The 17,334-nt window shown below is 41.1% G+C and overlaps 1 protein-coding gene across 2 annotated transcripts in view; it reads right to left on the bottom strand.

Annotated features, from left to right (window-relative positions):
- Nucleotides 1-84: 84 nt before the first annotated feature.
- cpne4b (copine IVb) overlaps nt 85-17,334 on the bottom strand; it is a 30,098-nt gene continuing 12,848 nt past the window's right edge. For both annotated transcript variants that reach the window (XM_085261920.1, XM_085261921.1), the window contains exons 4-16: nt 14,669-14,740; nt 14,301-14,375; nt 13,605-13,688; nt 13,420-13,509; nt 11,631-11,729; nt 11,255-11,341; nt 9,543-9,602; nt 9,315-9,448; nt 9,016-9,070; nt 8,730-8,781; nt 8,013-8,146; nt 7,362-7,598; nt 85-1,052 (exon numbers count right to left, since the gene is read on the bottom strand). In XM_085261920.1, coding sequence (XP_085118046.1) covers nt 921-1,052; nt 7,362-7,598; nt 8,013-8,146; nt 8,730-8,781; nt 9,016-9,070; nt 9,315-9,448; nt 9,543-9,602; nt 11,255-11,341; nt 11,631-11,729; nt 13,420-13,509; nt 13,605-13,688; nt 14,301-14,375; nt 14,669-14,740 — 1,311 coding nt within the window. In that variant the 3' untranslated portion in view covers nt 85-920. The remainder of the gene's footprint in view (nt 1,053-7,361; nt 7,599-8,012; nt 8,147-8,729; nt 8,782-9,015; nt 9,071-9,314; nt 9,449-9,542; nt 9,603-11,254; nt 11,342-11,630; nt 11,730-13,419; nt 13,510-13,604; nt 13,689-14,300; nt 14,376-14,668; nt 14,741-17,334) is intronic.

Here is a 17,334-nt window from a genome sequence, read left to right as displayed (position 1 = left end):
ACATAGTATTTGACATTTACACAATATGTTCTTGTTTTTTGTCACTATAAGGAAGACATCCAGTCATAAAAGATCACACTAAAATGAGAAAACCAAAGGGTCTTTATTATAATCAACATGCAGAATACAGAAGAAAAAAACATTTTCAGCTCACAGATGAGTATCTACCACACAAGCGTTTCTATCCTCCCAAAACTCTTTACAATGTAAGAAGGTTATTAAGAAATTATTACAATTATTCAGTTGTTCATTCCATTTAGCAAAATGTCAAACAAATCTGTAGAAAAGAACCCCAAACACCAAAGACAACCCCAAATCTCACACAAATGACAAGATACTTTATTTCATAACTAGCAAGCAACTACTAGAAAAGGGGAATTAACAGGAGCTGAATAATGCATGCATTTATGCAGTACACAAACAGAAATGCTATCAATCCTATAAATAACATTTGCAATGCTAATTCTAAGCATTTCGGGTTATGCATCTCACATATTAGGTTCTATGCTGACAGATAGTTTGGTCTATGCACTTGCTAGTTATCTAAATAAGGTAAGAGTGTCATTCTTTCCCCCAGTGAGCTAAGGTCTGCATATGCATGCTGTTTCAGAAGACTGTTCTTATTTCTATAAATACCTTTTTTAATGTACAGTAGATAATACAGCAGTTAATTTCCCAGGTGATGCCACTGTGGCCAAACATGCAATAGTCACCAATAGAGTAGTTCAATTTGTATCACCAGAACGAGCTAATTCTCTGAGCTAGTCTACTGTATGTAGTATTGTTTTGTGTACATGTTTGTTTGCGTATGTGTGTGCTTGTGCTTTTGGACATGTATACGTTTTATACAGTACTTAAATGTAGATATAGGATTCATACATGTATATGTAATTGTATGTATGTGTGCACTCAGTCCATTGTCAGGGGCTGAAGGTTCTTGTGGACTCATAATCTGACATGCACTTGGGTTTAATTCCTTTCGCGTTGTAGTAATCTACCACCTGGTTAGGGACTTCTGCCAAAACACTCTTAGCGAGGGCAGCAGGGGAGGCCTGGAAAAACAAACAGAGACACAAGAGGAGACAGGTCACTAATACACCAGTAACACCACGCATGCCTGAGTCGAGGATGCTGCTGAGTTTGATGCTGACAAAGGTTTAGACCAGTGAGACTGATGTGACCAGACGAGCTCATCTGAAAACCTCAAAACATCCCTTCTCACCTTTATGTTCCGTTACACCCTGGCCTGGTTTATATTTTCTGCATCCATGCTGTAAAACGCCTAAGAGGCAAGTACATCACATCCTGTACAAAAGCACTCAGTAGGCTGCAACAATAAGCAACTATTTGCATTAGACCTTGCTAAGTACACCAGTGGAAAACAGTCCAGTTGTTCCAATGTTGTGATTTAATTACTTCTTTTTAAAATTTGGGTCGGCTGACAAAAGTCTGTGGCAACTTCCTGAGAAGCACTTTAAAAATATGAGTGGAAATACATTTTCAAACAAAGCCAAATTCACTTACTTGACATTATTAAATTAATGTGAGCTGTGAAGATGCCTGCTGTAAAAGTCATAAAAGTCAAACCGTGACTGTCATCATCTTATTTTCTCCAAATTCAAAGTGGGGATTAGATGGTTATACGAAGGGATTTGGTGAGTAGTTCATGACATGTCAGCTACTGACAGCGCTTTTAAATCTCTATTTGACCTTTTTACTTACTGCTCAACATATACACTCTTAATTCCACTTCATTAGGTACATTGTGCTAGTACTGGGTTGAAACCCCATTTTTCCTTCAGAATTGTCTTAATTCTCAATGGCGTGGCCTCAACAAGGTGCTGAAAACATTCTTCAGACATTTTGGTCTGTATTGACATGAAACAGTTACTGCAGATTTGTGGGTTATACATCCATGATACAAATATCCTGTTGCACCACATCCCAAAGGTGCTCTACTGGAGACCAGGCATGCTTCGGTATTTAAATGGTGCACAGTCGGTATTATGCATTTAATGTCAAGGAAAATAAGACGCTTTGTAAACCGTGTGGAGCAACTTTCACAGCAACAGCATGACAAACTTTTACACTTTATATTTTAGTCAACTGAATCCACTTTAGAGTTAGTCTACAATAACCATATGATATTTAGTTGACTAAAACTAGACTAAGACTATAAGAAAAATAGACTAAATTATGACTCAAACTAAATAGCTTAATACTCAAAAGAATATGAATAAAACTAAATCAAAATGAACACCGTTCTTCTGCAGATCTGTTCTGTAACAAGTGCTTATTTAAGTTACGTTCATCTCGGCTCGAAGCATTGTGGCCGTTCTGAATATTTTCTCTTTTTCAGACTATTCTCTGTAAACCCTAGAGATCGCTGTGCAAGTAAACCCCAGAAGATGAGCAGTTTCCAAAATACTCAGACCAGCCTGTCTGGCACCAACAACCTTGCCAGGTTCAAAGTCACCTTTTTTCCCCACATTCTGATGCTCAGTTTGAACTTCAGCAAGCTGTCTTGACCATGTTTACATGCGTAAATGCATTGGGTTGCTGCTATGTGATTGGCCGATTAGATATTCGTGTTAACCAACAGTTACATGGTTGTGTCTAATTAAGTGAATCCCTAAATTAAAAAGATTAAGAAGATGCTTAATAAAGAATGACAAGAATAGATAGTTGACTAAGTCTTTTAAAAATGTGTAAAATATACAATAGTCGTGTATATTACTGAAGAAAGAATGAAAAGAAATCCTTATCCTTTCCTCCAGCACATGTATTAACACACATTGTTACACACGGGCACACACACATACTGCCACAGCACTCACACTTCAGAATCCTCAAAGTCAGAGAGTCTGTCGTACTCCGTCTCACATAATTCCCCGAGACAATGCATCATCAAAGTGCTCCCACCCCAACCTCCTCACCCTTCCTCCTCCTCCTCCTCTCATTTCCACCCTGCCTCATGCTTTCTCCTCTCTGCTCCTATCTACCTGTTATCCCCCACTCTGCCTGTCACCCAGCAGCTCCGTCCTGCTAATCCCCTCTGAAAAGAAACGACAGAGCAGAAAATCACCTCTCCACCTCTGTCACACACTCCCTCGCTCCCTTTTGTCTTTAGCTCCGGTCTCCTGCTGACCTCCTTCCAACACCAGCGCCACCACCCATGGGCTGTCTCACATCCTCCACCCATCATCACCCTTCCTTCTCCTCTCAGTATGTCTCTGTCTGTCTTCATACGCGTCCATGCGGCATGTTCCTACTCCTTCCTCCCTTTCTATTACTGCGTAATTGTTTAATTTCCTGACTTGTCATAGATCAAGCTCACCATAACGAACCCAGCCAAACACATCTGGTCAAAGGCAGGCAAAATTAATGCCAAGACAGAGACACACACAAACACGCACATAAAAACACACAGAGAGGGCCGATAGCCAATAGTTGATGAATTCTGACGAGCAAACCGAGCACGTTACGCCCACACAGTCACACTTTCAATCCCCTGAATACTGTAATCATATCCCCCACACACAAGACAGAAATTCAGAGTACAAATAAAATCCCAACACCTAACACTGAAATTGGTGTTCACAAATATATACACAACATTTGTGTTCTTCTGATTGTGTTTTTGTTTTGTTTAGTCTTAAATTACATTTTATTATTGTGCGATTTTGTTACTTGTCGTACTTTCTCAGTTTGCACTTGCCTTTGCATATTATACTACATAAAATATAATTTAATATGAGAATTTTATATCCCCTCGCTTTTTTAAACCACATAAAGTGGGAGAGACGTCTGATTTTATTTGAAAGTTACTGTTGCAATCTGCATGCTATTTGAGATTAATTGCCATTTACCGTATATTTGTTTTTGAGTCTCAAGTCTGTTTTGGTCAGATCGAATACAGCAATATAACAGAACTATGAATTGAATTCATTTTCATTGGAATGAAGTGGAAATGTTTATTAACTATAATTTATTCAGAAGGAGGCAAAGCTGCTGAGGTTCTGAAGCTTGTCTTCATGTGGGGATAATTAGTGATATCCCAAACAGTTTTTTTTTTATTGCCATGATCCAAATCTTTTAGTATTAATGTGTCTTGAGACCAATTCAGTACTTATATCTACTTTAAAAACATGCATATGTAGGTCAGTGACGTGACATGCATATTTCAGTATATATATATATATATATATATATATATATATATATATACATATATCCGCAGTACCTGGGGATCCCGCAGGCAAATGGGAACCATGAAGAGGCCGCTAGAAAGGCTGCAACCACCAAGTACCTGCAGAGGGTCAGGCAAGTCCTGAGGAGTCAGCTGAATGGTAAGAACAAGATCCGGGCCATCAACACATACGCCCTGCCCGTGATCAGGTACCCTGCTGGGGTAATAGGCTGGCCAAAGGAGGAGATAGAAGCCACTGACATAAAGACAAGAAAGCTCCTTACCATGCATGGAGGGTTTCACCCCAAGTCCAGCACCCTGAGGCTGTACGCTAAGCGGAAGGAAGGGGGCCGGGGACTGGTGAGTGTCAGCACCACAGTCCAGGATGAGACAAGGAACATCCAAGAATACATTGGGAAGATGGCCCCAACTGACCGAGTGCTCAGTGAATACCTCAGGCAGCAGAAACCCAAGAAAGAGGAGGGAGACGAGGAACCATCGTGGAAGGACAGGCCCCTGCACGGTATGTACCACCGGCAGATAGAGGAGGTGGCTGATATCCAGAAATCCTACCAGTGGCTGGACAAAGTTGGACTGAAAGACAGCACAGAGGCACTAATCATGGCAGCACAAGAACAAGCTCTGAGTACAAGATCCATAGAGGCTGGGGTCTATCACACCAGGCAAGACCCCAGGTGCAGGCTGTGTAAAGATGCCCCAGAGACAATCCAGCACATAACAGCAGGGTGCAAGATGCTAGCAGGCAAGGCATACATGGAACGCCATAACCAAGTGGCCGGCATAGTGTACAGGAACATCTGTGCCGAGTATAACCTAGAAGTCCCGAGGTCAAAATGGGAGATGCCCCCAAGGGTGGTGGAGAATGACCGAGCTAAGATCCTGTGGGACTTCCAGATACAGACGGACAAAATGGTGGTGGCTAACCAACCGGACATAGTGGTGGTAGACAAACAGAAGAAGACGGCCGTAGTGATCGATGTAGCGGTTCCGAATGACAGCAATATCAGGAAGAAGGAACACGAGAAGCTGGAGAAATACCAAGGGCTCAGAGAAGAGCTCGAGAGGATGTGGAGGGTGAAGGTAACGGTGGTCCCCGTGGTAATCGGAGCACTAGGTGCGGTGACTCCCAAGCTAGGCGAGTGGCTCCAGCAGATCCCGGGAATAACATCGGAGATCTCTGTCCAGAAGAGCGCAGTCCTGGGAACAGCTAAGATACTGCGCAGGACCCTCAAGCTCCCAGGCCTCTGGTAGAGGACCCGAGCTTGAAGGATAAACCGCCCGCAGGGGCGTGCTGGGTGTTATATATATATATATATATATATATATATATATATATATATATATATATATATATATATATATATATATATATATATATATATATATATATATATATATATATACACACTCTTAATATGTTTAAATAAAATTTATAGAATTTATAACAATAAATTAATTAAATGTATTAACTAATAAAATAAAAATAAGTGACATTTCTTTCTGTTCGATCCTGTGTTCGATGAAATATGCCAGACTGTGCGAACCCTGGGATTTGAGAACAATAAAACTGGATGGTCAAAACAGTTTTACTTGTCTCATCAGCAAAATTTTGGTAATTACGTATGCTGAGTGGCACTGTAGTGCAGAGGTTAACACATTTATCTAACACCCAGAGGAGGTACACATCCCTTGGAGGGTTAGGAAGAGAGGAAGGGCATCCAGTGTAAAAATGTGCCACATCAAATATGCGCATATTCAGTAGAAGATATTTATGTATTTGATTATTTCAACAGCTAAAAAGAAAATTCTGCCAGAGTTTAAACAACATTTTTTAAATCTTCTTAAAAGACTTAATTTTGAGTTTTAGATAGCATATTATATATATTATATTATATATTATTTAAATGCACTGGAAATGTATTGAACCCTAGACTCCCTGGATGGAATCTAGGGGCTGTAGTCTGTCATCGGGTGAGAGGGGTGTACTTCCTGGACAGGTAGCACAGTCTGTTGCAGCACAGTCAGAGACAAACAACCTACAGCCAGTTTAGAATCACCAATTAGCCTAACCCCAAGCATGTCTTTGAACTGTGGGAGGAAACCCATGCTGATGTGAGGAGAACATGTCTACAATCCACACAAAGGCCCCAGGATTCCAGGCCAGGACCTTCTTGCTGTGAGGTGAGCGGTAAACCGCTAAACATCGACGTGCCACCACTGAAATGTGTTTAAACTTAAAAGCTTTTATAGAATAAACTGTTACAAGTCATTAATTTAATACTGCATGTGACTTGACTGACCCGTATACCTCGCAATGTACAAAACAAAAACAAATTAAAAAAAACATCAGTGCTTTAAATAGGCTCTCGTCAAAGCAACCGTTTTGACTTGAAATAGTCGGGATACACAGGTGTTACTAATCACATTAAGGCTCTGTGCCCAAATACAACAAAACTACCATTAATCTCATTAGTGCTTCCCTGCTGTTTCTTTTTCTAAATGTCTGCTGTAAAACAGCCCTATCATAATTAAGATCTTTTAGACACGAGGCATGAAATTGAATGGGACTTGTGGATAACTGAATGTTGGAGTAGTACAGCTGGATGAGCTGAGTGATAGTTATAGCCTTTTTAGTAGTGATCAAAACATCTTCCCTCCATGTCAGTAACCTCCTTAAATTTCCAGTGCTTTAATGTTGCTGAGAAAGCTTTAATGTGCTAAATCAGGGGCGTCAAACTCCAGTCTTCGAGGTTCGTTGTCCTCAAACTTTTACACGTGTCCCTGCTGCAACACACCTGAATAAAATTAGCAGTTCATTAGCAAGACTGTAGAACTTGACTGCATGCTGAGGTGGCAATTCAGCAATTTCATTCATGTTACATCAGCTCATGAGTGAATGAACATGGTGCAATAAAAATCCTTTTAGCAGTACAATTTTCCAAACACTTACATTTATACATGTATTTGAATTTACTTGACCTCAGCATGGAGTCAAGTTGCCAATGACCTACTAATTTTATTCAGGAGTGCTGCAGCAGGGACACATGTAAAGGTTTGAGGACACCGGTCCTCGAGGACTGGAGTTTGACACCTGTGTACTAAATTAACCAGTCAGAGCTTTTTGACCAAAACCCTCTCAACCACCACCTACATGCTTAAAGTCCTTGAAAGGGACAAACTGGACGATGTCGCGGAGGACAGGCTCGCCCTTGGGCGAACGCAGAATCCCGTCGTCGCCGTCCAGGATCTGCATGTCTGTGAAGTCTGCGTTGCCCACACCAACAATGATGACAGACATGGGCAGGTGAGAGGCGTGCACGATGGCCTCTCGCGTGTCGGCCATGTCAGTGATGACGCCGTCCGTCAGGATCAGCAGGATGAAGTATTCCTGGTGAGACATAGGTAAAGGGGGTGAGGGGAAGGAGGGGTATTTGTGGGTGGAAGGGGGAGAAATGAAGAATACATGTTCAATTAAATTTGTGTTTTAAAAATGGCTTCTTGTCAGGGGCTAATTTGAATAAAACTCATTTTAATCCACCAGAGAGAAGCAGTAGGCATTAAGTCAGAGACGAATTTCTGCTCTAAAATTTATGACCAGAATTAAATTAATATCAATCGCTCCAAGTTCTTTTCAATTCATCTTTTTTTTCTTTTTTGATTCATCCTTTAATTTCTTTTTGTCTTTTTATTACTATTTGTCTTTTGCTTCTCTCCATGTGTGCCAGTGCAAACATCAACAGACACAATAACAAGACCAAATGAGTTTGGTTTTTTTCTCCATCTTTCTCTTTCTCTCGCTCACCATGGCTTCTTTGGTGTGCATTTCCTCTGAGGCAGAGGAGGCCACTTTCTGAATGATTGGAGCGATGTTGGTGGGCCCGTACAGCTGGATCTTAGGGAGGCAATTTTGATAGGCCTCCACCACACCTTGGATCCCTGCAACACACACACACACGTGGGTTGTTTTTGCTGCCATTTTTCTGTTTATTGCCTGACCCTGGAGAGCCAAAAGTTCTCATACTTGTAAAAGCATCTGCTAAGATGAATCAGAGTCTGTGTATGTGACCGCACTGTGAGGTGACCGAGCATTTTGTGCAAAATATTCCCGTATTATCCTCACACACACACGCCGTCACGGCGGGAACGTCAGCTATGTGAAGAGAGGAGCACAGAAGCCCATTTCACACATACAGATTAGTGTTGTTTTTCTCTGTGTACACGAGCCTGAAATACTTCCAGCAGCATAGTGACAAACCTCCCAGCTGCGTGTGCGTCCGTGCGTGTTCGAACGCGTGCGTATGTCTGTGCATATTTGTGAGGAGCAAAAACAGGGTAAAAAAAAATCAGGGAAAAATATAAAGGGTGGAATATGGGACCGACAGCAAGGGAGATATGAGAGGCATGCAGGGGACTGCTTTGGTTGTGCATGCGAATGTTTGCACGAGCCTGAGTAAGCGAAGTAGTGTGTGTATGTCTCTGTGTCCGTGTTTGGGGGAGGGGAAGGGTGTGGGTAGCTCACCTGCACATTCAGGATTGTCCTCATCAAAGTTCACAGCAAAATCGTGTGAAACCTTCAGGCAGGGCAGAAAAGACAAGGCCTTTTTACTGCCACAACACACCACTCACACTCAGCACGATGCATTCAGTCCAATTTACAGGTTGACAGATGTATTCCCCTTTCATGTTGATCAAAAGCAAGCTGAGCCTCCAAAAAGATCTCAAATCTAAATATAAATTCTCCAGACCCACCCCACCCACTCTGCCCTTTGCTTTTGCACACATGTGCATGCTCCCAAATGTCCTACCTTGAAGTCAGGGGGTATCAGAGCTCCAAATCCAAATGCAGGGAACATCTTATCACTGGAGAAAAAGAGACAGACATATTTCATTGGGAAAAAGAAATAAATATAAGGAAAAAAGAGAAGGGTAAAAATAATGGACAAAAGCTTTGTAAGGCTCATAAAGCAAAGGAAGAGGTTTTTTTCATGCTGACTTTTGTGGAAGGATTTGATTCTCAGAGGGAAAATCCAGAGTGTGTCTGTGTTTGGATGTGTGCCCTTGTGTCAGCATTAGGTGGAACGATGATTGATGGAGTGGATTCTACCTGTCATAGTCTTGGCATATCTCTCCTACAGCCACCAGTGCTTTGAGGTACTCATTGGGCTGGTAGGGGTGGATGTAGTGGAGGGAGCAGCTGTTTCTAGGATCTCCATTGGATGCTGTAAAATCTATCGCCACCTGAGATGGAAACATGTACGCTCACACAGCATGGACGGACACAAACAGGCACATTGATGTAAACATTAAAGAGATTACATTTGAGGGAACTTACTGTGAACTGAATCTGGCAGCCTCCCATGATGTAATCCAGGAAGGAATACATTTTAATAATCTGTCAGGAAAAAAAGAACCCATAATATTATTGATTACTAGTTTACTAATACTATTTATTTACTTTTCTAGTAATTTCTCCATCGGATTTACCCATTTTTATTTATTCATTTATTTATTTTCCATTTTTCCCACCCATTTTCCAGTTATTTCTTTTGTTTGTTTGTTTGTTTGTTTTTATTTATATTGAACTAGAAGCTTCTTATTAAAAATATGTAATGGGCCCTTTCCCTATATTAATGAACTGACAGCCCGATTATGACAGAAAGTGCTACCTACAGTCAGGTGATCACTACAGAAATTATTGGACATAATGCAGTCAGTGCTGTTAAATGGGAAAATAATTTAAAAAAATAAACAAATACATTTTATATACAAATATAGCAATTTCGATGACATTTGTCTGTATAGTTACAGTACTGTGCAAAAGTCAAAACCTGTCATGTCTATATATTTTGTTACAAGTAGCCAGATTTTCTTATGTGTTTCTCTCACACTTCTCCAGGCTTTTCAAAGAGGCATTAAAATCTGCATATGAACAGTAGCTAAAATTTTTGTCTTTAAAAAGTATGAAAAAAATCCAGCAAAGACCTGACCCAGGACCCAAGAAATGCATCTGGCCCTGTGGTTGATCCATCTAATGTTCACTTAGACCTCATCAGAAATGGTCTAAGTGGAAGGATCACTGCCAAGAAGCCAAACTTAAGGAAGCGAAATAGGGTGAAAAGGCTGAGTTATGCCAAATTACAAAAGAAGTAGATTGAAAATCAGTGGCAACAGGTTCAAGTGATGAATTCAGATTGGAAGGTTTTAGTTCAAGTAATCAGGCCAGGTGAGAGGTACAACAGTGAGTGTTTACAACCCTCTGTAAAACATGGAGGAGGCTCTTTCATGGCTCAAAATCCAAGGAATTATGAACACAGAAGAGTGCCATCAAAACATTTGATTGGTAACAGTTTTATTTTTCAGCATGGCAATGATCCAAAACACACTGCTAATGCAGTAAAGGATACAAGGGTAGAAACACACAATAAAGCACCATCAGTTATGAACTGGCCTCCAGTGCCCAGACCTCAACATTACTGAAGCAGTGTGGGATCATCTTGACAGAGAACGGAATAAAAGGCAGTCAACATCCAAAGAAGAGCTTTGAAATGCCCTTCAAGAAGAAGAAGAAGAGCTATTCCTGAAGACTACTTAAAGAAATTACAAGAAAGCTTGTCTAAGAGAGTTCAGGCTGTGTTAAAGGAAAAAAAGATGGTCAAATATTGAATAGCACAAACTCTGCTTTTGCTTTATATGTGCATTTCCACGTAAATTTGCAAATTTCAATAAATTGCTCCTCACTTTTCCCGTTTTCCTAGCAAAATAAAATGTATTTATAGTCAGAAACACAATGATAATAAGGTTTGTGCATTTATCGTTCTTTTCTCTGTTTAATATAATTATAAAAAATAGTGTATTTAGGTCTATGAATATTAATGGGACAAAAGTAGCAATTAGAAGGCACGTCTTTTTTTCCACTGTTATCTCATGCTTTAAAAGTCAAACAATTAATCCCCCAAACAGTCAGTTGAGATTTAAATTAACAATGAAAATAACCATTTGTTGCACAAAAAAGAAGGAACGCAGACAGAAAAAGCTTTACCTTACCTTACAGTGGTTGAGAATGACAACACCAGAGTTTCTGTAATTCTTCTTCTTCATCTGATATTTAGGGTTGATGCATTCCCATTGGATCTAGGCGCACAGATACACACAATTAATGCAGATGGTATCAAGGGAGCACAGAAGGAATTTGCTTGACTCGTTATGTATTTGCTACATAATGATGCGAAGCTATTAAAAAGGAGCTCTGCTTTTATTTAAATGAGGATTATTTTGGATATGTGAATAAAAGCACTGACAGAGATGCAAATGGGCTCACAGTGCATAAATGAATTTATGGCCCTGAGTCAGTGAGTAAACATTACTTGTTTTATTCCTCTCGTGTGAGCATGTGCAGGAGCTCGAGCGCGCATTTTCTCACCTGTTTGCCCTCCTGCTCTACCCTCATCTCCTTAAACGTGGTATGAAACTCCCCGATGAAGTCATGTTTTCCATTGGAGTCCCAGTCCCAAACTGTGCACTGGAAGAGACACACACACGTTCACTCATTTAGAGCACAGCTGCAACACCGTTACCTAAACGAACACACACAGGCACTCGCAGGCATGCAGGGAAATGCCATGCTGAATGATTGATAAGGCGGTGTTGGTGGGGGGGGGCAACGGAGCGGTGAAATATTAATCTGAGGATGCTGAGAGGTACGCGGCTTAAGCGACAGCTTTACGCTTGTGTGTGTGTTTTTCGACATAATAGTTTGACTCGCTCTTGGGAGCTAGTAAGCAAGACAAATTGCCTCAATCAAGTGAGGGTCAGCGGGGCAAAGCTAAGCACATCATAAAGACTCAGTCCTTTCATTTCAAAGGATGGCACAAGGCTCTCATGTGTAGGCTGTCCTGCAAAGTCACTGCAATCAATGATATTCAAAAAGGTTTGTCAATAGAGACACATGTTAACACGGACTGAAAAAACTCGGGTCTTTTGTGAAGCTCTAATGCCTGTGAACGAGTCCTTCAGCGGTGCAGTTTTGCATTATAACCTCCTTGCATGAGGTCACCCCAGCAACTAGCGATCAGAAGCAATCCAGCAATGCTTGATTAAAAACAATGACTCACTGTAATCCCCTAATTTCCTGTCTCCCACTTAAGCTGTTCACAGTCCGCACCTAAAGCGTGCGTGCATGTTTGTGTGTGATCGTTTGCGGGCCGCATGCATGTTTGTGTTTGTGAAAGTAATTTGTGCGCGCGCGAGGTAGCGAGCGCTCGCTTTTGCAGCCTTGCTTCCACTTCAAACTGCTGAGAGCTGTGCTAGAGAGTAATGAAAAAATTAAGAAGCTCTGTTCCATTCACTGAATACTAACTGTTTGACAAAGAGAGAGAGAGAGACCAGCGAAAGGACAGAAAGAAAAGTAAAGAGGTGGAGAAATGGGCTCCTTGCCGATTGCAAGTACAAAGGAAGAGACGGCGAGACACTGCAGAGGAGGGTTATGCATTTATGCATTGGTCAGTTAAGAGTCTGGTGAAAAGAAAGCACTTGTCTGAATAGAAATCTCTGCCCTGCCATTTCTCACTAAAGCTCTGACTGTTCGAAACAGGTAGCCCTGGAAACCATAGCCGACGGCGTGCGTGCGCGTGCGAGCCCTTTCTCCCGCTGTCAGGAGCCACGCAGAGTTAAGATACCTCTGAATATTTAATGAACAATCTCATGTTTATTCATGCCAAAGAATAACTGTTCTCTGCGAACGTGGCGGCCACTGCTTCCAAAAAGGCGAAGAGATCTCCTCTGACAAGTAAAGGCGAGAGTTTAAGATAACCACTGAGCTCCTTAACGCCCATCTGACTTTTTAAATAGCACAATGATATCATAAAAACGCCTGACCTGAACTTAACTCCTGGAACTGAAAAGAGAAAGGGACAAAGGCTTTTTGTACGTGCCGCTGTCCTTTGCATTAATGTCATGTTTTGTATGTAGGTGAAAAAGGGTAAAACTACTTTATTTATTGTCATTTTAAGTTTTTGTCCGCATTTATTGAATGAATGGCATTTCTTTTTTTATGTTTTAAATAAATAAAATGCAGGCTGGTGATGATGCTGTGCAAGCACTCGGGTGCTGCTTGACTTCGGCCCTCTTAATGAGTCTTGCATTTTACTGGAGGAACTTAAATAGTTGCATTGCCACTATGATTGTTGCAGAAAAAATATTCCCAGACTCACCTTAAGCTCCCTGTCGTGGTCTCCACTGCAGAGTGTGTTTAAGGAAACTTTGAAGGATTTCCAAACTGGGCTCAGGTTGTTCATGACCGTCTGTGCACAATAAATACAAAGACAGTTCACGCTTGTTGTTTATTTCCAAACTAAAACAGCTGCCTACATCTCCACGGATGTGCGAGCGCAGTTACCTCGGTTCTGTGCACAAGCGACTCAGTGCCGTCATCATTTATTCTAAAAATCTCCAGGAAAGGGTCTGACTTGCTGAAGAAATCCTTCAGAGAGAAAACACGCATGTGAGGCATTCCCTCAGAACTCCCTTTGATCACCATAAATCATTCGAACACTAACAGAATCATTATTTCGCCCCTTTAAACTCCTTTTCTTCTTTGTTTCTTCCACCTATCCCTTTCCTGTCCTCTCCAATTTATCCACCACTCCCATGCTTTCTTCCATCTTTTCCCCAGGGCACTACTTGTTTGGATTAGTCATCCATGTCTGTGTGTGTGTGTGTGTGTGTGTGTGTGTGTGTGTGTGTGTGTGTGTGTGTGTGTGTGTGTGCGCGCGCGCACATGTGCCGGCTGGAAAATTAATACAGTTATCGGTGTGTGTGGTTGGGGTGGTGAGATAAAAGAGGGTTATTGGGAAAGGGGGTGCCCACCTATCTCAGCAGGCCTCCTTTAATACCAGCTTGTACTAGTGTGTATTGTGCGTGTTTCTTCATAATCAAGTCCCACAGCTCTGCCCACATACTTCTCCAAGCACACGCACACACAAACACACCAACCAGGCAGCATGCACACACAGACCCACATCTTCAGTATTAATTACCCTCATATCTTAAGGAAAACTTCAACATTTCTGAGTATTTTTGAAAGTGCACAAACCTTATCGTCCAGCTTACGTGCACTGAATGAGAGTTCAACGTAATCGTCATTTCCAGACAATTCCTCAGCTGTCACCTATACAGCGGGGCAGAGAGTGAAGGTGGAGAGGGAAGGTTGGGAGGCGAAAGGAGACAGACAGAGAGAGCGAGAGAGATCGACACGGAGATGTAAGAAGGAGGTGAGAGAAAATGAGATGGAAATGAGCTACAGCACAGATTGAACAGGCAACATCATCAAATTAATTATCTTCAGGGTGTCTGAGTGCACAGAGGTGGTGTGTGTGTGTGTGTGTGTGTGTGCGTGATTTTTGCATGTGTAGGAGTGTTTAACGTGGTTCGGTTGACTTTGGAACCCGTGCCATACCGTACCGTGATAGAAGACTTTCCAGCAGTGTTTCCCTGTTTGAGAAGAGCTTTAGTCAGTTTCCTCTGTGAAACAATCTGAAACAAAAAGAAAGAAAAAATCACCTCAGATGTTCCAGCCTCCACTTAGAGTTTGCATCTGTCTGGAGAACGCAAGTCAAATATTCACTCTACTCTACACTGACTTTAGTCTCTAAAAACTGAAACATCTGACTTTTTATCTGGCTGGCATTTATATTCTGCCTTTCCACTCGCTTTACACTATAACCCACATGTTCCAGTTTTCACACACACCCATACAGTTTGATTTATTACACATACGCACTCAGACGCCAGTGAATGTACCAGGGGCAATTTGGGACGCATCCACATGGAGACTAGAGGAGCTGGGGATTAAGCCAGCAAGCTTCTGATTATTGGATGACTTTCTCTACCGCCTGAACCACAGCTGCCCCATTTGGCACTAATATTATTAAACTGTCGATGTATTGTACATTAACTATTTTTTTTTGTTCATAGGCTTCACAAGGTTGTGCCACCATGTTGCTCCCCTTAAACCATAGTTATCAACTTAATCTGGCTATTTCATATAAATTTAGCCCTAAAAAATAACTTCACTGCTCAGGATCTCAGAGCATTTAAGAACAGGAGCAAAGTGACATCGAGCAAACCTCCAGGGTGTGGGGATGATTCACAACAGGACCAACATCTGGTGCAATAAATGAAAATGTTTAAAAAATTAAACGAAGTAACAAGATGAAAGGATTAAACTATGGTAATATGAATAGTATTCATGATTAAAATATTACAAGGTGGCAAAAGACATACTGTCGACCTGGGGTGACTGACTTTGCCAGCCAGTTCTGGAGCCTCCTGGGTGGTGCTCTGTCGCCGCTTCACTGCAAGTGGCAGTGATTGCTGCTTGCACTCTCCCAGACCAATTTATCCTTATTGTTATTTGCTGTGGTGAAGATGGCGATGATGGTGGTCGTAATACCAGCAGAAAATCTTATAGTAGTGTTATTTTGTCAAGGACTTTCAAAGGTACCACAATTTCTCCCTTTTTCTACTTCAGCTGCACTTCATAGTCTCTTTCATAGCCTGACAACGTGCTACACAGGCAGACAAGTGCATGCACACTCACGATGATGTGTCAAACACACCAACCGACTAACACACAGCCTCTTCCTGCTACAGCTAAGGCATTTGTACACGTACATACAAGCACATTAAAAACATCTACATCCCCAACTTAGAATTTCCTTTGTATCAAGAAAGCTTATTGTGTGTTCCCAATGCAAGTAGACCATGTAGTCTGTCTGTGTTGCTGACAAAGAAGGTTCACATAGATCCTGGAAGATCCTATCTCCATGTCAGGGGTAACAGATGATTATAAGTAATCACTGACGTGACCGATCTGGTGCCGGGATGAAGCTGTTAATAAACTCAGAGGAAAGACTGCTTCGCAGCTGGAAACAACAAACAAAACTTCAGCTCGTGTTTTTGTCAAACCCCAGACTTCCTCTGAATTGTTGATAAAAAGTAAATTATATTTTAGGCACGCAGGTGATTACTGCACCTAATATACTAGGCGCTGCACTTACATCAAATACCCTGATGCACGGATACACACAGGCACTGTTGTAGATATTAATGGAGGTGCAGCGTGTACAGACGTATAGACATATAGACTGGTATGAAATATAATGCATTAAATCAGGTGGACAACCTACTGCAATCACACTGTCACTGCATGCTAATGCCACAACTAAAGAAACCATCCACGCCTGTGTGACACCTACACGGCATTTATGTGCAATGCCGGTGTGTCCATTGTGAGTCTACTGAAAATTATTGGCATGCACTCGGACGTTTGGTCTGATCCTTAGACACCATTAACTGGCACTACTGAGGCATTTAGTAATTATAATCTCATTCATTGTCCTTATTTATTCATTGTTTCCGTTTCCCTACAATGTGCTGTCACGGTTTCTTTTTTTGGGTTTTGTTTTTTTGTTCTGCCAATAAAGCAGAAAAAAACAACAACATTGATTATAACAGAATTAAGTCTTACAGCAGGTATAAATGCTTACATGCAACATGTCAATATCTGTTACAATATCACTGATGCAATGCGTCTGCAACAAGCGTTTCCTCTAGCAACTATTCAGGGCTTCTATCGTACACAGAAAAAGGAAAATGATCACACTATTGCTTCAAATGATATGATGGAAGATAAACATAACCTCTATTTTTTCAAATACAGTTATTAACAGAGTTATAATATGATTATATAAACAATAGCTTCCAAACAACCTCTCCAAGAAGCTTTCACACCCTTAAGTCAGTGTTATACATCCACCAGCTCTGTGCTGTCTCTGATGAGTAGTAAAAAGTAAACACTTCCTTTAACTGCAGACCTGACATTAAAGATAAGGGAAACACTGGGCTGCGCGTCCTATTTCCTTTCATTCAATATTACATTAGATAGCAATTCCCTCAAATGCACTTATTCAAATTGTTAATGAGTAGTAGTGCAATAACAATTTTCTTTTAAATGCTCTTGGATATTGAGTGAAAAATGCAAATAAACCAAATCTTTAAATATTGATTAAAACTTCTTCATTAAAGAGGCACAAATCCATTAAGTGAATAACAAGGGTATACAGTTT

This window comes from Mchenga conophoros, linkage group LG22, assembly GCF_057382185.1.
Source record: "Mchenga conophoros isolate Kocher_MC1m ecotype Shallow Benthic linkage group LG22, M_conophoros_male_GT1.1, whole genome shotgun sequence".
NCBI lineage: Eukaryota > Metazoa > Chordata > Actinopteri > Cichliformes > Cichlidae > Mchenga > Mchenga conophoros.
Note: the sequence above shows the minus strand (reverse complement) of the source record. Positions and strands in the feature narration are given on the sequence as shown.